Below are 19,573 nucleotides of genomic sequence, written 5' to 3'. Positions count from 1 at the left end.
TCCAAACCAAAGTTTTGCCCCTTCGTGGCTGCTGAGCTGTTTGTTTGCATTCTGCCTCCCCTCTGTCCAAAACTATTACCCTGCTGGAAAAGTATGCTTTCTGCCTGTGTTTTTAGTTCTTTTTCTATGGACAATTGATCATTCAGGAGATGCAGGCTTTTGTACTGCTTTAAGAAGCTCCTATGGATCCAGGTCATAGTTTCTCATTCCTGCCCCATTCCCGTTTGCTGACCCCTTAAAATAAAAATTATAGGCAACTGGGTGAATAGTATCTTCTTGCACTAGTTTACTTTACTAGCAGAGGTGAGGTGAGGTGAGCACACGTATAGGGGAAAGCATAAGTGTTGGCATTAAGAAATTAAACTATAAACAATAACAAATACAATGGAAATTGGAAAGGCTGCAGAAAAAAAAAAAAAAGTCTTATAATTTCCTTTTTCACCCCCTGCCAAATCTTGGTAGGAGTTCTGTCCACCCATCATGTCCAGGGAGTGCCTTAACATTCAGGAATAGATCAAGTGAAGTTTTCAAAATGTTTCTTATTACAGGTAGTGCAGTATAACTAAGCTGAATGTAAGACTTCATTTTGCAAATGTTAAAGCCTGGTCTTTTATCATAAGAGTTCTGCTGTCAAGGTCTGTGGCCCATGTGTATGACATACATGTATATGTATGCATGAAGTGCTACATCTTTTCATACTGAGATTCACTGAGCTGTTTACACTCTGTTAGGCTAGTTTGAAGGAAAGTTTTGAAGGGAGAAAAGGTGTGATATAACAAAATTCAAACATGGCTTGCCTACTGGGGTATGCAAAGTTTGCTTTAATAAATGTGACTGGTTTGGCCACATTGTAATGGCTGTTTAAGCACTTTATGGAGATATTTACATACCACAGATACAAGCAGGGTTTCTGCAATCAGGGATAGAGGAGCAGTCTCTGACAGCTGAATGTGCAGAGCTGTACTTGCTCCAAGGGGCTGGCCTGTGTGTTTGTGGTAGCAAACACGATTCCGCCTTCTGTTATGCAGCATTGCTTTGCATAACAAAGTGCCCGTGGATGTTTGTATTCATGTTACATACATAGAATTTAAAGGGAGAAGCCATTCTCTTGCTCTGGGATCAGAGAGAAGGTGCAGGCCTCCTCTTTTGCTTGCAGGGCCAGTAGATGTGCTTGACCTCAGTCCGTTTCTAGATAAATGTGCTGCTTCTTCAGGAGACTCTCCTCTGCTAGTAAGAAAGCCCAACAGTGATGGGGGACACACTGGTACCATGGCAACAGGGCAATGAGAATCACATCACTTACCTTCTGGCATGTGTGGCTGGGAACAAATGAGAGGGACATTAATTTTTTAGTAATTTAATTTAAAAGGCAATAAATCACTTTGGTCCTTGCGTCAGTATATAGGAAAGATAGAGATCTTTCCTTGCCTTAGGAGGGCTAGCTACATTCAACAGAAAGACTGTGTCCTGTGTGCTTCCAAAAGGTGCAGGGCAAAAAGCAGGGTAGCAGGCCCTTAATCTCTTTTACTCATCGTTTGGTAGGTTTTCATGAGCTACAAGGCTGGGCATCTTGACCCCTCTGGAGAAGTCTCCAGGGTATGTAACTACCATAAAAGCTCACTCAGATCAGCTACTGCTGCCAAATGTCTTCATTTCTGTGTGCAGGAGTCTGAGAATGCAAGTTTCTAAATAAGAAAGCTGACATGAAGATAAAGTGGAAGGTAAAACACCACAGCTGTTGTGAGGCTGTGTGATTTGGCAGGTCATTGAGTATACATATAGCATTTAAATATTTAATTAGATATCTAATAAATATTGCCTTTGAAACTGATTTCCCTTTGTAAGCAGCTTTCTGCATGCTAATGGTTGACAAGGAACCAGCTTTACCAGATGAAATTCTGCATATATTCATGCATAACATGAATATTAACATTACAAATGGTCTTGATTCCGTTTATGTCATTACTTTTATGGATCATCAGCAACACCATAAAAATATGTATTCATGAGTAATTTGTACATATTTTGACTGAAAGGTGCTTTTGTGTTCTCTGTTCACTCCTATTTGGTCACTCAGACCACCAAATTAAAAGTAATGCCTTATTTGCTTGTTATAATTTTAAAAACATCCCACTAACTTGACTGTTCTGATTTAGTGAGGCCATTCTTCTCTAAAGAACCTATTACCTGTTCTTTGTCAGTTTGTCAACCATAAATTGTAGCCACAGATCAAGTACAAGTATTTTCCATGCCAACCCCTATTTTTGGAGCAGAACAAAGGCCTTTAGGAAAAAGAATGGAGTTTCAGTTTATGGCCACACCTTTTCCCACGTGACTTGGGACAGAACACAGTATTTTGGTGCTGTGGTGTCCTGGAACAGTCAGAACCATATGCAGAGCTGTAGAGCTAATTTACCTTATTTACTGTAATTTATCTGATTACAGCGTCAACTGAAGTAGATTAAGATAAGAGAGTTCTCTGCTGTGAAGTGTTTTATCTCCCCAACTTCCCAATAAGAACACCAGCTGGCTGATATGCTGATATCCTGTTTTGATACGGAACTTCATTTGGTACATTTCATGCACAAACAAGAGTGGAACTGGCATGTAATAATACACATTACTGATCTGTGAAGTTAGAAGTCCTGTCAGCACTCAAACAACGTACAGCCTCTGCACTGCTCTTTGTTAACCGGATCTGCTTGCAACAAATATTTGACATAAAACAAGTGGCTGTCAACTCACAGATTAATATTCAGTGTGTGCCCAAAACTTGGGTGGTGCATTTGGAGTGGCAGAATAAGAAGTTAATCACTGGAGCTTGCTAAAAATATAGTGTTACAAAGAACACTTGAAAACAATGTGAAGTAGAGGAGATTTGTTCATTACCAAAATTAAAGAATTGGAAATTTAGAATTTTTATTGGAAATATCAGACAAAATGTAATAAGCTATCAGTCTGGAAATTCTGCAAGAAAATCACCTTCCTCAATGTTTCTATCCTGCTTGCAGACCTGCCCCAAAGCCTACTTCAGAGTGTTCTGCACTACGTTCATATTTCTATGGATGAAACATTTCCAGGAATCATTCTTTAACATAATTACCATTTTTCAGTTTAACATAAGGTGAGGGCTGTGTTACAGACCTCAGATTTCCCTGCCATGAAATTAAGAACATTGCACCCAGTTCCAGCACCGAGGGACATGGTGAGAAGGCATCAGGAGCACCAATAGGAAAAGTCTGCTGGGATTGCTGGGAGAGCCACACTCTGGATGGAGTGAAGCCTCCATCTTGCCTGTTCTCCTCTTTGGAAATAGCTCTTGGCAAGTTACTCTGCAAACCATGCCCAGAGGTTTTATCAAGGAATGTTGCTTGGCATGGACATAAATCACACCCATGAGTGTGCTAATAATTAGCCTGCCATACCTGAATGTACTTTCTGACCCCATTTTATAGAACCAGCCTTGCACGTAGGAAAAATGCATCTCTCTCACTCTTGCTACTGATATATTTCAGTGTAGATATGTATATTTCCGTTTAGATATGTATGCACCTTAAAAGCCAGGACAAGTGCAAATATTTTCTCTGTCAAATCCTACAATAATAATAATAATAAATTCTCAAACAATAAAATCTCTATTAAAAAGAGATGCATTTCAGAACAGCTTGAGCTGCAGCCAACACTTGTGGATACATTTGTTTGGCTATCTCCTACCTGCTCCTGAGGTTCAAAATATTGTTGACAGCTGAAATGAGATTCAAAATAATGCTGCATAAAGTATCATTGTATAATTGTATTTCTGTCAGAGTTAATACAAAATTTTTGTTGGCTCGTATTTCTTTCCTTTGAAAAAAAGGCTTAATAAAAAATATTGGAATTAGTATTGGAAATTATCCTATTAAATTAGTAGAAATATCCACGATATTATCTGGCATTATCTGGCATAAGAGATGAGATAAGTGCTCAAGAAGAATTAGAAGGCAGAACTAACTCTTCTACTTTACAATAATTAATAATTAAATTCTTTTAAGTCCTTTTGAACTGATACTGCATTTTGAGTTCCTTTAGAAATTGTTGTCTTCTCTGTAGGTTTGCTTCTGCTTTTGGTGTTACTTTTTCTAATTATAATTCTATTTCATTTCTGTATAAGTAATGGGGCAAAACTATTTTCACATAGTGTCTTGTTAGACTTTTTATCTAGGGAAGGCAAGGAGAAGAGCCATTCCATTTTACTGTTTCTATGACAGCAGAAACAACAACAGAATTTTACCTCTGTACAGAAATTAGAATTAATTCCTTGGGAAATAGCAGACTTGGTACTTATAATGAAGAAACAAGGTGATCATCTGAAGGGTTAAATACTGCTTGATTTAACAGTTAGTAGGATGCCAACACATCCTGTGAAGTGAGCTGTATTTTAGTGTGTACTTCTGAGATAAAATGGGAAAAATTAATCTCATTATTAAAAGTTTTCATGTACATAATTGGCTTAGTGTACGTGGTAGTGCAGTTGTTTATTTTCTACACTGCGGTGTTGTATTTTCCATTCCAGTTATGTCATTGCAGACTTTCGTTGTATTTATTCTACATCTCTGTTTCAGTTAACAGCAATCTTAGCAGGGTGACAGTTTCTCATGTTGAGGTAACAGCTCGACCTAGTGATGGGAAAGAGCAGATGCAGTCATATGGTTTAGAATAATTTCTCAGTCTTTTATAAACCAACAAACATCTAACTTTCTTAAAAAAAAACCTCTTCATGCAGTGTTCAATAATTCTTACTCTCCTTCTTCTGTTGCTCTTAATTGCATTTAGGAAAGCATATATGTGCACTTAAGCATATTTCACTGACACTCTGGTGTCTTCCAAGCACAAATCACAAAATGAAATCCAGTGCTTTAAAAGACGAAAGCAGCACAACTAATGTCTGTCAAAAAAACTTTATTAGAATTATGTCTGGTTACTCCAGCTGAAAAATGTGTTCCAATATACTTTAAGTCTCTGTTATATATGTTCAAGCATGGATTTACCTGTTACAGCTTTATACCAGTTAACTATGTCTCTTACAGCAGGCATTAGCTGTATTCTAGATGAAAAGGGTCTTGTTTGTATTAAACAAAACATCTATTGAACTGGGCAAAATCTCACAATGGGGAAATCACAATGAAAAAGTGAACTGCAGATTGTAATTTGCAGTTAATCCTGCTATATTGACTACAACGGTTTAAATGCTAATTCAGCTGACACCTCATCTTTCTTACTATATGAAAAAAAAAAGAATTTCAATTAGTTCTACCATTACAGCTCTAAAAACTCTGGAGAATTACTCAACTTTATGATATAGAATCAGTGTCAGACAAATCATCTTTCTTATTTTGCAAGTAGTTAAAAAGAATATGTAGTAGTTCTTTGGTTTTTTGGTTTGCTTCCCACCCCTAAGAAGGGAGAATAAATTACACTGGATGCCTTCTCATTAGCCAAGAGCACTATTCAGTGTAAGTCAGCAATGTTTCACTCCTCTGTGGCCTTGGGCCTACTGACAATAGAGCCATTGGTATGCCATATGCCATGCCTGCCATGTGCACTGTACAGCCAACAGCTCTTTCAACAACCCTTTCTTGTCTGTGCTAGGGCACACGGGATAATGGAATGGCTGGGATGTTAAAAAAAAAAGATGCAGCAGTAGTGCAGAATGCTCAGTCTTTTGAGCAGGCAATAACAAATCACCTTACTTTGTTTTCTCTCTGGCTGCAGCACTAGGCATGCCTTCCTAGTACTTTCCTGAGGTTCTGAATACCCAAGCTCTAGAAAAGATTTCCTTTTAACACTTCAGTGATGTGACCTCTAACTCCAGGGTCAGAGCAAGTCTTATTTGTTTTGAAGCTTAACATAATTAAGCAGAAAGACAAGAAAAGTGATTAAATAAGAGAGAGTATAGCAACAAGAATTCCCAGTGGGAGAGACAACTACTTTTTATACCATGAGAGAAAGAATTTTGTCTAGAGGAGAAGTCTGCTTGCCGTTTAAATGTATTCTGTAATACAAACTACGAGCAAATAACAGAGGAAAAGAAGAAAAACAGGTATTTTCAAAATTACAGAAACAAATACCTCCACCAGGTCTAGAAGTTCTTTAAAAGCTGCAAGCTCAAAGCTCGCTGGCATGTGGTGCAGTCCCACTGGGTAAAAGTGAGACAGAAAATACAAACAGGAGCCTACCACTCATCAAGCTACTGATCTCCAAATAGCTTCTGAATTTGAGTTTCTCTTTTCACCTTCTTTTCTTCCATTCAGATACGGGTACTGAAGTATAGTTCTTCCTGAGATCTTGAGTGCACATGCTCAAAATTTAAGAGCACATCACAGAATGTCTTTGGTTGAAAGAGACCCTCAAGATCATCAAGTCCACCCTTTGGCCAACCCTGTAAGCTCACCACTAACCCACATTCCTATGGACAAGGTCCATATGCTGTTTAAATAACTCCAGGGATGGTGATTCTACCACTGCGCTGGGCAGTCTATTCCAATGTTTGACAACCCTTTCATTGAAAAGATGTTTCCTAAAATCCAGCCTAAACCTCCCCTGGCTTAGCCTGCATCCATTTCCTCTGGTCTGTGTTACTGTTCTCCTGGGGAAGGAAATCCAAAATAAGAAAAGGCCTTTGCTCTCTGCATACACGCATCCCTGGCATGTAACCATAAGTTTTAGATGTCAGATGTGTTATTAGAACACCTGACACTACAACTATTGCCTGGTGAACCTACATGTATCCAACAACCTTTCTATATATAAAGATAGCCAGAGTATGCAACATGTTATTTATCTCAACCCATCCAACTGGGGAGGAGGGACTGATCTCCACTTTCCCCTGATTACTGCTTACCACTGATCTCTACTAGGCTGCTTCCAGAAAGAGCATTTGCCACTTCATTTTCTGTTATTACAACACTGCTGAATCATGGAGCAATATCTGTCTGAAGTCACTCTTTCCTGGCAGAAATGAAACTGTCCACAAACTTCTTGCACCTAAAATTACATTAGATTCTTATCTTAGAGTTCATTCAAGAACAGAAGATATAAACTCATATAAGAAACAGACTTCAATACAGAAATAATTTGTAAGTGCTGACAAACCCAAACAAATCGGTAGCAGTATATCCCATTCACCTGGGCCTGTGACAGTGTGTGGAAAATTGTTATGTTGAAAATCAAGCAAAAAGTAAAAAATTCTAGCTGGAAAATACAGGATTCTCAGTGATCTATGCCAGCTTACATCATGGAGTTGAGAAAAGGAGAGTTTCAGGCATCTGGAAACTTGAACCTTACTATTCCCATGACTCCATTACTACACAAGTTAGGATTGGGAAGAAAAAAAAAAAGTACTGCCATTGCTATTCAGGATGTGTTCAAGATCAGATGTACATTGCGTGGCCCAAGGTAAAAATGGATATTGGATGCAAAGGGAGTCATAAAAGCTTAATTAAGATACATCCCTTTCCTTCGCACAGGCCAATAAGCTGATGAGAGGGCGGCACCCATCATTGCTGAGAGGGACAGAATCGGCCGCGAAGAGCTGCCCTGCCTTCTGCTGGTGGCCTCCGGTGTGGCCCATCAGCTGAGGGGGCGGCACCCAGCACTGCTGAGAGGGATAGAACGGGCTGCGAAGAGGGCAAGGAGGAGGGGCACAGTCACCTCCCAACTCTCTTGAAGGAGCAATGGTCTCCAAAAGAGCAAAACCTAGTTCTGTTAAGATGCAGGGTGTGTCCACACAGACGGAACCCCTGAAGAGGGACAGCTAGAGGGACATAGCTGTTCAGGCTTCTGTCTGTGTAGTGTCTGAGCCTTGTGTTAGCACGAGAGGACAGTGTGAGTGGGGTCTGTGTGAGATGCGAGCAGGTCAATGACTTGCTATGCCTGGTGGCAGAGTTCAAGGAGGAGGTCGAGTGACTTAGAAGTATTAGTGACAGTGAAAGGGAAATTGACTGGTGGAGTCACACTCTTTCTAACCCAAAAGAAGTCCAGAAGGAGATGGTGAAGCCCTGCCCCTCCTGCCATCCAGCAGTTGGAGCAAACCAGGTGGATGGGAGGGAATGGAAAATGTCCCTCAATGGAGAGGCAAAAGAATCCCCTCCCAATCCTCACCATCTCCCCAGGTGCCCTTAGAGAACAGATATGAGGCCCTAGACTCAGAGAATCAGGCAGAGGACAGACAAGAGGAAGATCTGTCTGGAGGGTCTCATGTTTGCCCCTGTCTACCAGACAGGTTACAACTACAGCTACAAAGAAAAAAAGAAGGGTAGTTGTAGTTGGTGACTCCCTTCTGAGAGGAACTGAGGGCCCTATATGTCGACCGGACCCATCCCACAGGGAGGTCTGCTGCCTTCCTGGGGCCTGGGTGAGGAATATTAGTAGGAGACTCCCCCAGCTAATTTGGCCCTCTGTTGGTAGTCCAGGCTGGCAGTGATGACATTAATGGAAAAAGTACTAAGACAATTAAAAAGGACTTCAAGGCATTGGGTTGTTTAGTTGATGGGTCAGGAGCACAGGTGGTGTTCGCCTCAATTCCTGCAGTAGCAGAGATGAATGAGGAGAGGAGTAGGAAAACCCATCATATCAATAGGTGGCTAAGGGATTGGTGCCACCAGCAGAACTTCAGCTTTTTTGAGCATGGGCCAAATTTTATCAAACCTAGTCTCTTCAAACCAGATGGGCTTCATCTATCTAGCAAGAGCAAAAGGACTCTAGCCTATAAGTTGTCAGAGCTGATAAGGAAAGCTTTATACTAGGTTTGAAGGGGGATGAGGTCAGAACCAGGCTCTCCAGAAAGGAGCCCAAGGATAGACAGCCCAAATTAAGAGCCAAATCAGCAGCCCAGCTGAAGTGCATGTACGTCAATGCATGCAGCATGGGCAACAAACAGGAGGAGCTGGAAGCCATCGTGCATCAGGAAAGCTCTGATGTAGTCGCTATCACAGAAACGTGGTGGGATGACTCCCATGACTGGAGTGCTGCCATGGGTGGCTACAGGCTCTTCAGATGGGACAGGCAGGGTAGGAGAGGTGGAGGGGTAGCTCTATATGTTAGAGAGTCTCTTGACTCTGTAGAAGGTGAAGTCAGTAAAATAAGGTTGAATGCCTGTGGATCAGAATCAGGGGGAAGGCCAACAAGGCAGAAATCCTGGTGGGAGTCTGTTACAGCCCACCCAATCAGGATGATGAGGGTGGTGAATTATTCTACAAGCAGTTGGCGGATGTTTCAAAATCATCAGCCCTTGTTTTCATGGGTGACTTTAACCTGCCGGATGTCTGCTGAGAACTCCACACAGCAGAGAGGAGGCAGTCTAGGAAATTCATAGAGTGTATAGAGGATAACTTCCTGCTCCAGCTGGTAAATGAGCCTACCAGGGATGGAGCCCCGCTAGACCTCCTGTTCACAAACAGAGGGGCTGGTGGGAGATGTGGTGGTTGGCGGACATCTGGGACACAGTGATCATGAAATAATAGCTCAGGGATGCAAGGAGGGCCATTGATAAAACCTCTGCGTTGGACTTCCGGAGGGCAGATTTTGGCCTATTCAGAAGACTGATTCAGAGTGTACCTTGGGAAACCCTTGAAAACAAAGGGGTTCAGGAGGGATGGTTGTACTTCAAGAAGCGAGTTTTGAAAGCACAGGAGCAGGCTGTCCTGGTGTGCTGAAAGGTGAGCTGGCGGGGAGGCTGACCGGTCTGGCTGAACAGGGAGATTTTGAAAGAAATTAGGGTAAAGGAGAGAGCCTACCAATTATGGAAAAAAGGGCTAACTACTCAAGAAGAATTTAGGAATATAGTTAGGTTGTGTAGAAAGAAAATTAGAGAGACAAAGGCACAACTTGAACTGAATCTCGCCACCCCTGTGAAGAATAACAAGAAGTCCTTCTACAGATACATCAATAGCAAAAGGGGAGGGGCAGGGAAAACCTCCATTCTCTGTTGGGCATGGGCAGGAATATAGTTATCAAAGATGAAGAAAGGCTGAGGTATTTAACACCTTCTTTGCCTCAGTTTTCAACAGTAAAACAGGTTGTCCTGAGGACATCTGGCTTCTGGAGCTTGTAGAAAGAAACAAGAATCTGAACAGCCCCCCTGTAATCCAGAAGGAAACAGTCAGTGACCTACTGAGCTGCTCGTATCCCCACATATCCATGGGACCAGATGGGATCCACCCAAGAGTGATGAGGGAGCTGGCAGAAGAGCTCGCCAAGCCTCTCTCTATCATCTACCAACAGTCCTGGCTCACTGGGGACATCCCAGATGATTGGAAGTTGGCGAATGTCACGCCAATCCACAAAAAGGGCCGGAAGGAAAACCTGGAAAACTACAGGCCCATCAACCTGACCTCAGTGCCTGGCAGGGTCATGGAACAGATCATCCTCAGTGTAATCACACAGCACCTGCAGAATGGGCAAGGGATTAGACCCAGCCAGCATGGGTTTAGGAAGGGCAGGTCCTGTCTGACCCACCTGGTGGATGAGGGGAAGGCCGTGGATGTGGTCTACCTGGACTTCAGCAAGGCCTTTGACACCGTCTCCCACAGCATCCTCCTGAATAAGCTGTCAGCCCATGGCTTGGACAGGGGCACTCTGTGCTGGGTTAGGAACTGGCTGGAGGGCCGGGCCCAGAGAGTGGTGCTGAACGGGGCTGCATCCAGTTGGCAGCCGGTCACTAGTGGTGTCCCCCAGGGATCAGTGTTGGGCCCAGTTCTGTTTAATATTTTTATAGATGATTTAGATGAGGGGATTGAGTCCATCATCAGCAAATTTGCAGATGACACTAAGCTGGGGGGGAGTGTAGATCAGCTGGAAGGCAGGAGGGCTCTGCAGAGGGACCTGGACAGGTTGGAGAGTTGGGCTGATTCCAATGGGATGAGGTTCAACATGGCCAAGTGCCGGGTCCTGCACTTTGGCCACAACAACCCCATGCAGCGCTACAGGCTGGGGACAGAGGGGTTGGAGAGCAGCCAGACAGAAAGGGACCTAGGAGTCTGGGATGACAGGAAGCTGAACATGAGCCAGCAGTGTGCCCAGGTAGCCAAGAAGGCCAATGGCATCCTGGCCTGGATCAGGAACAGCGTCACCAGCAGGTCCAAGGAAGTGATTCTGCCCCTGTACTCAGTGCTGGTGAGGCCACACCTTGAGTCCTGTGTCCAGTTCTGGGTCCCTCAGTTTAGGAAGGATATCGAGGTCCTGGAGCGGGTACAAAGGAGGGCAACTAGGCTGGTAAAGGGATCCAGCACAAGTCCTGTGAGGTGAGGCTGAGGGAACTGGAGCTGTTCAGCCTGGAGAAGAGGAGGCTCAGGGGAGACCTCATCACTCTCTACAACTCCCTGAAAGGAGGGTGTAGCCGGGGGGGGGGTTTGGTCTCTTTTCCCAGGCAGTTATGAGCAATGCTCAACTTACAGTCATGGAGCTGCAACAGTTTGCTCTGCATTGGGCTCCTTTACATGTTCTCTTTGACCTTTCATTTATTTAGTTACCTGTTGCCTTAAGAGAAACTGCATAGCCTTTCATTTAAGCTGATTAGAAACAAAACTAATCCATGTGCTTCTTAATTAATTAATCAGGAACTTCTTTACAGTGTTTTTCAGTCATTCTTAAGTGGTTTTAACCTGTGGCCAGATGGTAACTTTCAGGTACTAAGCAGATGATACAGTGAAGTAGAAAGTCTCTTGGCTACTCATCACACCAGGTATTTATGTTCAGACTGTTCTCTCCACCCTGCTAGCATCAATTTCAATTCCTCTCAACAAAAATCCAGGGAAAAGTCAGCTTTAGGGGAGTATAGTGGAGACAACAATGCTTAAAAATTCTACACATGATAAGGAAGGAGCAGGAAAGAGAAAACTGAGAGGAAAGATGACTGATAACAGAGCTATGAGACTGGTGTGTAATTACATCGAGTGCTGTCTGCAGATATGATGAAAGAAAAGTTTGGACATTGAAGAATGACACAACGTAAAGGCACTGTAACTGGGTACTTGGCAATAGTAGAGAAAAGGCTAGAGAAGGAAAGGGACAAATCAGTTACCATCTGCACTAGTCTAACTACCAAAAAGTAACACTGCCAATGCGACCCGGAGCGCGGCGAACAGGAGCAGGCAAACAGGAAGGGACGCGGCAGTTTGCGAGGCAGTTCGCGCAGGCAAAGAAAGCAGGAGTAAGCATGTGGCAGCGCGGAGCAGAGAGCAGAGAGCGGCAGCTAGCTTCCAGAGGGCAGGCACGTGGCTAGACAGGGAGCAACTAGTAGATAGATACATCATGGTCACAACGCGGACAAAAACCACAGTGAAAAAGAATGTGGGGACTCAGACGGAGCTCCCAAGCAGGCATGCAGCAGTGCAAGTCTCTAGCTGCAGTGAATGCCTGTGCCTGGCACTGGTATCAAATGGAACCGGTGACACCGAATGTGTGCGTTGTGAGCAAGTAAATGATCTCCTCAGGCAGGTGGTTAAACTGACAGAAGAGGTTGAGAGACTGAGATCCATTAGAGAATGTGAGAGGGAAATAGACTGGTGGAATCATACCCTGAGGCAGGGGCAGACGGGAGAGGTTGAGGAGATGATGGAACCCCACCCCTCCTGCCACCAGACAGAAGGAGAGGCCTTAAGAGACATGAATGAATGGAAGGAGGTCCGGCCTCGGAAGGGCAAGAAAAAATCCTCCCGACCCCCTCCTCCCTCCCAATTGCCCTTGAAGAATAGGTATGAGGCCTTGGAAATTCAGGGACATGAAAATGTAGTTACAGAGGTAGACTCACCTAGTGAACCACCTAGGACTCGTCAGTCACGCCGTGTCCTTAGGACTTCTTCAATCAAGAAGGAAAGGAGAGTAGTTGTGGTGGGTGACTCCCTTCTGAGGGGGACAGAAGGGCCCATCTGTCGACCGGACCCATCCCACAGGGAGGTCTGCTGCCTCCCTGGGGCTCGGATTAGAGATGTTAAAAGGAAACTCCCTAATCTTGTGGGTCCCTCTGATTACTATCCACTGCTGATTTTTCAGATTGGCAGTGATGAAATTATCACAAGAAATGTAAGGGCAATGAAGAGTGACTTCAGGGCCCTGGGACGGCTAGTTAGGGGGTCTGGAGCACAAGTAGTGTTTGCCTCCATCCCTCCTGTAAGAATGGGTGGGGAGGTATATAGGAAGAGTCTACAGGTCAATGAGTGGCTAAGAGACTGGTGCCAAAGACAGGGTTTTGGTTTTTTTGATCATGGGATGCTATATGAGACACCTGGCCTGGTGGTGACAGGTGGGATGCACCTGTCCCAGAGGGGGAAGAGGCTTTTGGGGCAGGACTTAGCAGGGCTCATTGAGAGAGCTTTAAACTAGATGTGAAGGGGGAAGGGGAGAAAACTGGGTCTGTTAGGGACAAACACAAGAAGAACAAACCAGGGCCCAAAGGCAGTTGGTCTAGGAAGGATTTAGTCCCACCAGTGTGCTCTGTTTGTTTCCTGAAATGTCTGTATGCTAATGCACGCAGCATGGGGAATAAGCAAGAAGAGTTAGAGGTCAGTGTACGGGCTAAGGGTTATGATCTGGTAGCGATAACAGAGACATGGTGGGATAGGTCACATGACTGGAATGTGGCCATGGATGGTTATGTACTTTTTCGGAAAGATAGGGCGGGGAAGCGAGGTGGTGGAGTTGGTCTTTATGTGAGAGAGCAACTAGAATGTGTTGAGTTTTGTGCAGGGGCTGATGAGGGGCAAGTTGAAAGTCTGTGGGTAAGAATTAAGGGGCAGGCTGGTGTGGGTGACACAGTTGTGGGGGTCTACTACAGACCTCCTGATCAAGGCGAAGAGGTTGATGAGGCCTTCTACAGGCAGCTGAAAGCAGCCTCACAACTTCAGTCCCTAGTCCTCATGGGGGATTTTAACTACCCTGATATCTGCTGGTTGACTCACACAGCCAGCCTTTCACAGTCTAGGAGGTTCCTCCAGTGCATTGATGATAACTTCTTAATGCAAATGGTGGACAAGCCGACTAGAAGAGGAGCGCTGCTGGATCTTATACTAACCAACAAGGAGGGCCTTGTCGAAGAAGTGGTGGTCAATGGCAGCCTTGGCTGCAGTGATCATGAGATGGTAGAGTTCAGGATCCTGTGTGGAAGGAACAGAATACCCAGTAGGACCAAAACCCTGGACTTCCACAGGGCAAACTTTGGCCTCCTCAATCAACTGTTAAGAGAAATCCCATGGGACAGGGTGTTAGAAGATAAAGGGGCTCAAGATAGCTGGTCAATATTCAAGGACCACTATTTGCAAGCACAGGATCAGAGCATCCCTATGGTTAGGAAATCTAGTAAGGGAGCTAGGAGACCAGCATGGTTAAAAAAGGAACTGCTGGGAAAACTTAAGTGGAAAAGGAAAATCTACAGATCATGGAAGGGGGGGCTGGTCACTTGGGAGGAATACAGGACTGTCGTCAGAGGATGTAGGGAGGCAATTAGGAAAGCTAAGGCCTCCTTGGAACTTAACCTTGCAAGTCAGGTTAAGGATAATAGAAAGGGCTTTTTCAAATACATAGCTAGTAAAACTAACGCTAGAGGCAATATTGGCCCACTAAGGGATGAGATGGGAGCCCTGGTGACAGAGGATATAAAGAAGGCAGAGGTGCTGAACGCCTTCTTTGCCTCTGTCTTTACTCCTGCAGGGTTTCCACATGAGCCCCAGATTCATTTAGCCCCAGAAGTAGTCAAGATAGATAAGGAATTTGACGTAGTAGATGAGGATTGGGTTAGGGATCAGCTGAGTAATCTGGACATCCATAAGTCGATGGGTCCAGATGGAATGCATCCAAGGGTGCTGAGGGAGCTGGCGGAGGTCATTGCTAGGCCACTCTCCATCATCTTCAGTAAGCCATCTTCATGGGTAACAGGAGAGGTGCCTGAGGACTGGAGAATAGCAGATGTCACCCCAGTCTACAAGAAGGGCAAGAAGGAGGACCCGGGTAACTATAGACCGGTCAGCCTCACCTCCATCCCTGGAAAGGTGATGGAACAACTTGTTCTTGTCACTATCTCCAGGCATATCAAGGACATGGGGGTCATCAAGAGCAGTCAGCATGGTTTTATCAAGGGTAAATCATGTTTGACTAACCTCATAGCCTTCTATGAGGAAATTACTAGGTGGATAGATGATGGTAGAGCGGTAGATGTGGTTTATCTTGATTTCAGTAAAGCATTTGACACTGTCTCTCACAGCATCCTTGTAGATAAGTTGACCAAGTATGGGTTTGGTGATCAGGTAGTGAGGTGGATCAGGAACTGGTTGAAAGGAAGGAGTCAGAGAGTTGTAGTCAATGGGGCTGAATCTGGTTGGAGGTGTGTGACTAGTGGAGTCCCTCAGGGGTCGGTACTGGGACCGGTGTTGTTCAATATCTTCATCAACGACTTGGATGAGGGTATAGAGTGTACCCTCAGCAAGTTTGCTGATGACACTAAGCTGGGAGGAGTGGCTGACACACCGGAAGGCCGTGCTGCCATTCAGAGAGACTTAGACAGGCTGGAGAGTTGGGCAGAGAGAAACATGATGAAGTTCAACAAGGGGAAGTGTAGAGTTTTGCATTTGGGGAAGAACAACACAATGTCCCAGTATAGGTTGGGGGCTGACCTGCTGGAGAGCAGTGTAGGTGAAAGAGACCTGGGGGTCCTGGTAGACAAGAGGATGACCATGAGCCAGCAATGTGCCCTTGTGGCCAAGAAGGCCAATGGCATCCTGGGGTGCATTAGAAAGGGTGTGGTTAGTAGGTCAAGAGAGGTTCTCCTCCCCCTCTATTCTGCATTGGTGAGGCCGCACCTGGAATATTGTGTCCAGTTCTGGGCCCCTCAGTTCAAGAAGGACAGGGAAGTGCTTGAAAGAGTCCAGCGCAGAGCTACTAAGATGATTAAGGGAGTGGAACATCTCCCTTATGAGGAAAGGCTGAGGGAGCTGGGTCTCTTTAGTTTGGAGAAAAGGAGACTGAGGGGTGACCTCATCAATGTTTTCAAATATGTAAGGGGTGAGTGTCAGGGAGATGGAGTTAGGCTTTTCTCAGTAGTGACCAGTGATAGGACAAGGGGTAATGGGTGTAAATTGGAGCACAGGAGGTTCAAGTTGAATATTCAAAAAAATTTTTTTACTGTAAGGGTGACAGAGCCCTGGAACAGGCTGCCCAGGGGGGTCGTGGAGTCTCCTTCACTGGAGACATTCAAAACCCGCTTGGACACGTTCCTGCACGATGTACTCTAGGTGGCCCTGCTCTGGCAGGGGGGGTTGGACTAGATGATCTTTCGAGGTCCCTTCTAACCCCTAGGATTCTATGATTCTATGATTCTATGTTTCTATGAATGCTTAAAAGCAGATTGTGTGTTGTATTTCTGCCATTAGTCCCATATATAACACTATCTACTAAACATGCAAGACATAGTAAAATCCAGCAGTCATCCCCAGTTTTCACAAGTGAGTAGTAAAGAAGAGGATAAATATGCAGCTGTTACCCAGTGCTCCCTAGGGGTGCAGACATTAATAAAGATTTAGGAGTGTTTCACTCTTCCCTGGCAATGCTTGCCCAGCTTCACCCAGGCCACTTTTTGCAAGGTGCTTCTCACCCTCCCTGCTTCAGTTTCCTCATGAAATTATTTTTATTTTAATTATTCTGTGGTTATTAAATATTAATTATTTAAGTGGTTTGTGAGTTACAAAAAAAAAGTACATTTAAATCTTTGGAAAAGTCTCTGGATTTAGTCAGATCTCTGGAAAGATAAAAGGTGTTCCCCAGCAGAGCCACCACTGTTGTGTGAGCTGTGACTCTGCCACTGCACACACTTTCACTTCACTCTTCCAGGCAGGGCAGAGCTCCTGATGCAGGCTGCCCAGAGCCTTGCCTCTGCCTAGGCTGGTTCTGCGTGCAGGTGAAGCTGTGCAGCACAGAAACCTCCTACATCTATTACTGATCAGTACTGGAGTCTTCTTATGCTTCAAGACACTTTTTTTTTTTTTTCCAAAGCCTAAAAACATCCTTTTAACAGCTTCTTAAAGGTCCTTTTAGAATTCTACACACACAGCACACTGCTGACAGCCTGCAAACCTCAGCTTTATGCACAGCACTGCAGTTTTACACCAAGCCCACTACAGCTGGCTATGAAAGTGCACTGCATGCAAATTAATACTAGTGGCTCTCTTGAAGTATGTGTACAGAGTTAAGGTTTATATTTAGCACTTTGCATCCTGGACTTCAGAGATCAATTTCACTTCCTTTAGCACCCTCAAAGGCAAAACTGTCCAGTATTAAAGTTCAGGTAGGTATCAAAATCCCTTTTTGACCGTAACATCTATTATTCAAAACAGAGTTTTGCACAGAAAAATTCTAAATCCTCCATAAATGCTTCCAAAGGTGTAAGCTGTCAAGTGCTCTCTGTTCCAAACCAAAGAAGGCAGGAGACAGCCACGCTCAGGTGCCAAACCTCATTTCATTTTATAGGATACAGCTCCGGGCAGGTTGGCAGGGACAGGATTTCTGGTGGCTGCAGTTGCCCTCACAAGCCCAGTGCTGTCCCGTGGCGGGAGCTCTTCCTCCCAGCGGGACAGGGGAGGAGGCAAGCCCCCCATGTCATGTCCTGTCCTGTTCTGTCGCGGGGTTCCCAGAGCCGAGGACACAAGCATGGGCCCCAAGGACAGGCAAGCGGTTCCCGACCAGCGTCCTCACCCTCTGAGGCACGGCCAGCGGCAGGGCGGGTAGGTGCATGATGAAACTTGGCGGCGGGTTTCAACAGCAGCAGCCGCCGGCGGGGGAGGAGCCGGCACCGGCGGGAGCCGCCTTCTTCATCACCCGCCGCGGAGGGGACAGCGGCTCTCCCTGCGCCGGCGGCCAGCAGCGGGTAAGGCAGCAGGGCGGACTGAGGCTTCTGGGCTGAAGCCGAGCAGAGCCGTGCGCGCAGCCTGCGGGGAGAGTTCCCCCCAGGACCCGGCCCTGCGCTGCTCCTCCCGGAGCCGTCGCCTGGCCGGGTGTGCCGTTCCGCGCCGCGGCTTGAGAGCGAGAGGACGGCGGATCCAGGGTACGCTGCGGCCGCCGGAGGAAGGGGCGGCCGTGCGGATGGGTGGGCATGGGGATAGCGGGATTGCGCGGAGGGAAACTGCGCCCGGTGCCTGCCGACCTCTGTTAGAAGAGCTCTGAAGACCGTGGGGGATGTGGAAACCCAGGTGGAGGGAAAGCCCTGTTCCGTGTGCTGAGGCTGAGCTCCCAGCGCCATCATTTGACCGTATTAGGAAGGTGTGACAGGAGCAGTGCTGGTGCAGTGCCCGGATTCCCCGGGTATGCCTTTTCCAGCCCCAGTCTCCCTGGAGTTGCGGGCTTTGTGGCTCTATGAACCCTGACCCCAGTTCGGGGCTGAGGCTGAGGCCCCAAGCACCGTGACTTGGGCTGTAGGGCCTCAGCACACCTTCACATGAGTTATGGTTCGGATTCAGAGAGGTACAAGGCCTAGATCTCCAGGGGCACTTGGGCTGGAAAAGACACTCCAAGGGGATTGTGGCACTGGACTAACACTGCTCCTGCCACATCTTTTTCATCTGGGCCACCCATAGTGCTGGGGGACCTCAGTCTCAGCCCAAAAAATTACCAAATGATCAGGGTTAGTGTAGGGTTCAGAGAACCACAGAGCCTGCAGCTGCAGGGAGACTGGGGCTGGAAAAGGCATGCTGAGGGAAGCATGACACTGCACCAGCACTTCTGCTCCTTTTTCACCTGGGCCATCCATGATGCTGGGGAAGTCCTGTCTAGAACTACCCTCTCACAGCTTCAAACAGCTGCCCCATGTCCTGTACTGCAGGCCTTGGTAAAAAGCCTCTCTCTCTCTTGCCTGTAAGTGCCCTTTATAAACTGAAACTGAAAGGACTGTTAGCATTTTTCTTCAACATCAACAGATGGTACTTGGATGCCCAGTAGCAATTTTTTTTTCATTTGTGCTCTGCAAAAAAACCCCAAAACATAAGCATGGTATAGCTAGAGACAAACCTAATTTCTTGCAGACCAAAGGCTATTTATCGATGTTCTATATTTTACCTCGTGTTAGTGAAGTCTACTATTCTCTTGATCAGTCTTCTTGACAGTTAAGTGATTAATAGCCTAATTCTGATATCTGTGTTTTCCAGGTATCAGCTCTGGCTTATAACATTCGTGTTTATATTGAACAGGTTCTCCCCTTTCAGATAAGTCAACAGCCTCACCATGTGTGGTATCTGGGCCCTGTTTGGGAGTGATGAGTGCCTTTCTGTCCAGTGTCTGAGTGCCATGAAGATAGCACACAGAGGTCCTGATGCATTTCGTTTTGAGAACGTCAATGGATTCACCAACTGTTGTTTTGGCTTCCACCGCCTTGCAGTTGTTGATCAGTTGTATGGCATGCAGCCTATCCGGGTGAAGAAATTCCCCTATCTGTGGCTCTGTTACAATGGAGAAATCTACAATTTCAAGCAGGTAAATGTTGTATGGGTCATATGGCATTTTATCTCTCTCTCTCTTTTTTTTTTTTTTAAATTTCAAAACTAATGGATATTCAAAAAAC

At 45.5% G+C, this 19,573-nt stretch overlaps 1 protein-coding gene across 12 annotated transcripts in view; it reads left to right on the top strand.

The window, feature by feature from the left end:
• Positions 1-19,573, top strand: part of ASNS (asparagine synthetase (glutamine-hydrolyzing)) — a 34,003-nt gene that overhangs the window by 1,804 nt on the left and 12,626 nt on the right. For 3 of the 12 annotated variants that reach the window (XM_030444309.1, XM_030444312.1, XM_030444311.1), the window contains exon 2: positions 19,218-19,485. In XM_030444309.1, coding sequence (XP_030300169.1) covers positions 19,237-19,485 — 249 coding nt within the window. In that variant the 5' untranslated portion in view covers positions 19,218-19,236. Of the gene's footprint in view, positions 1-17,667; positions 17,745-17,822; positions 18,065-19,098; positions 19,118-19,202; positions 19,486-19,573 lie in introns of those variants that run through there. The other 9 variants (XM_030444307.1, XM_030444305.1, XM_030444313.1 and 6 more) reach the window with 8 other exon arrangements.

The sequence above is a fragment of the Calypte anna genome, chromosome 2, assembly GCF_003957555.1.
Source record: "Calypte anna isolate BGI_N300 chromosome 2, bCalAnn1_v1.p, whole genome shotgun sequence".
NCBI classification, from domain to species: Eukaryota; Metazoa; Chordata; class Aves; order Apodiformes; family Trochilidae; genus Calypte; species Calypte anna.
This window is presented reverse-complemented; position numbering and strand designations above follow the sequence as displayed.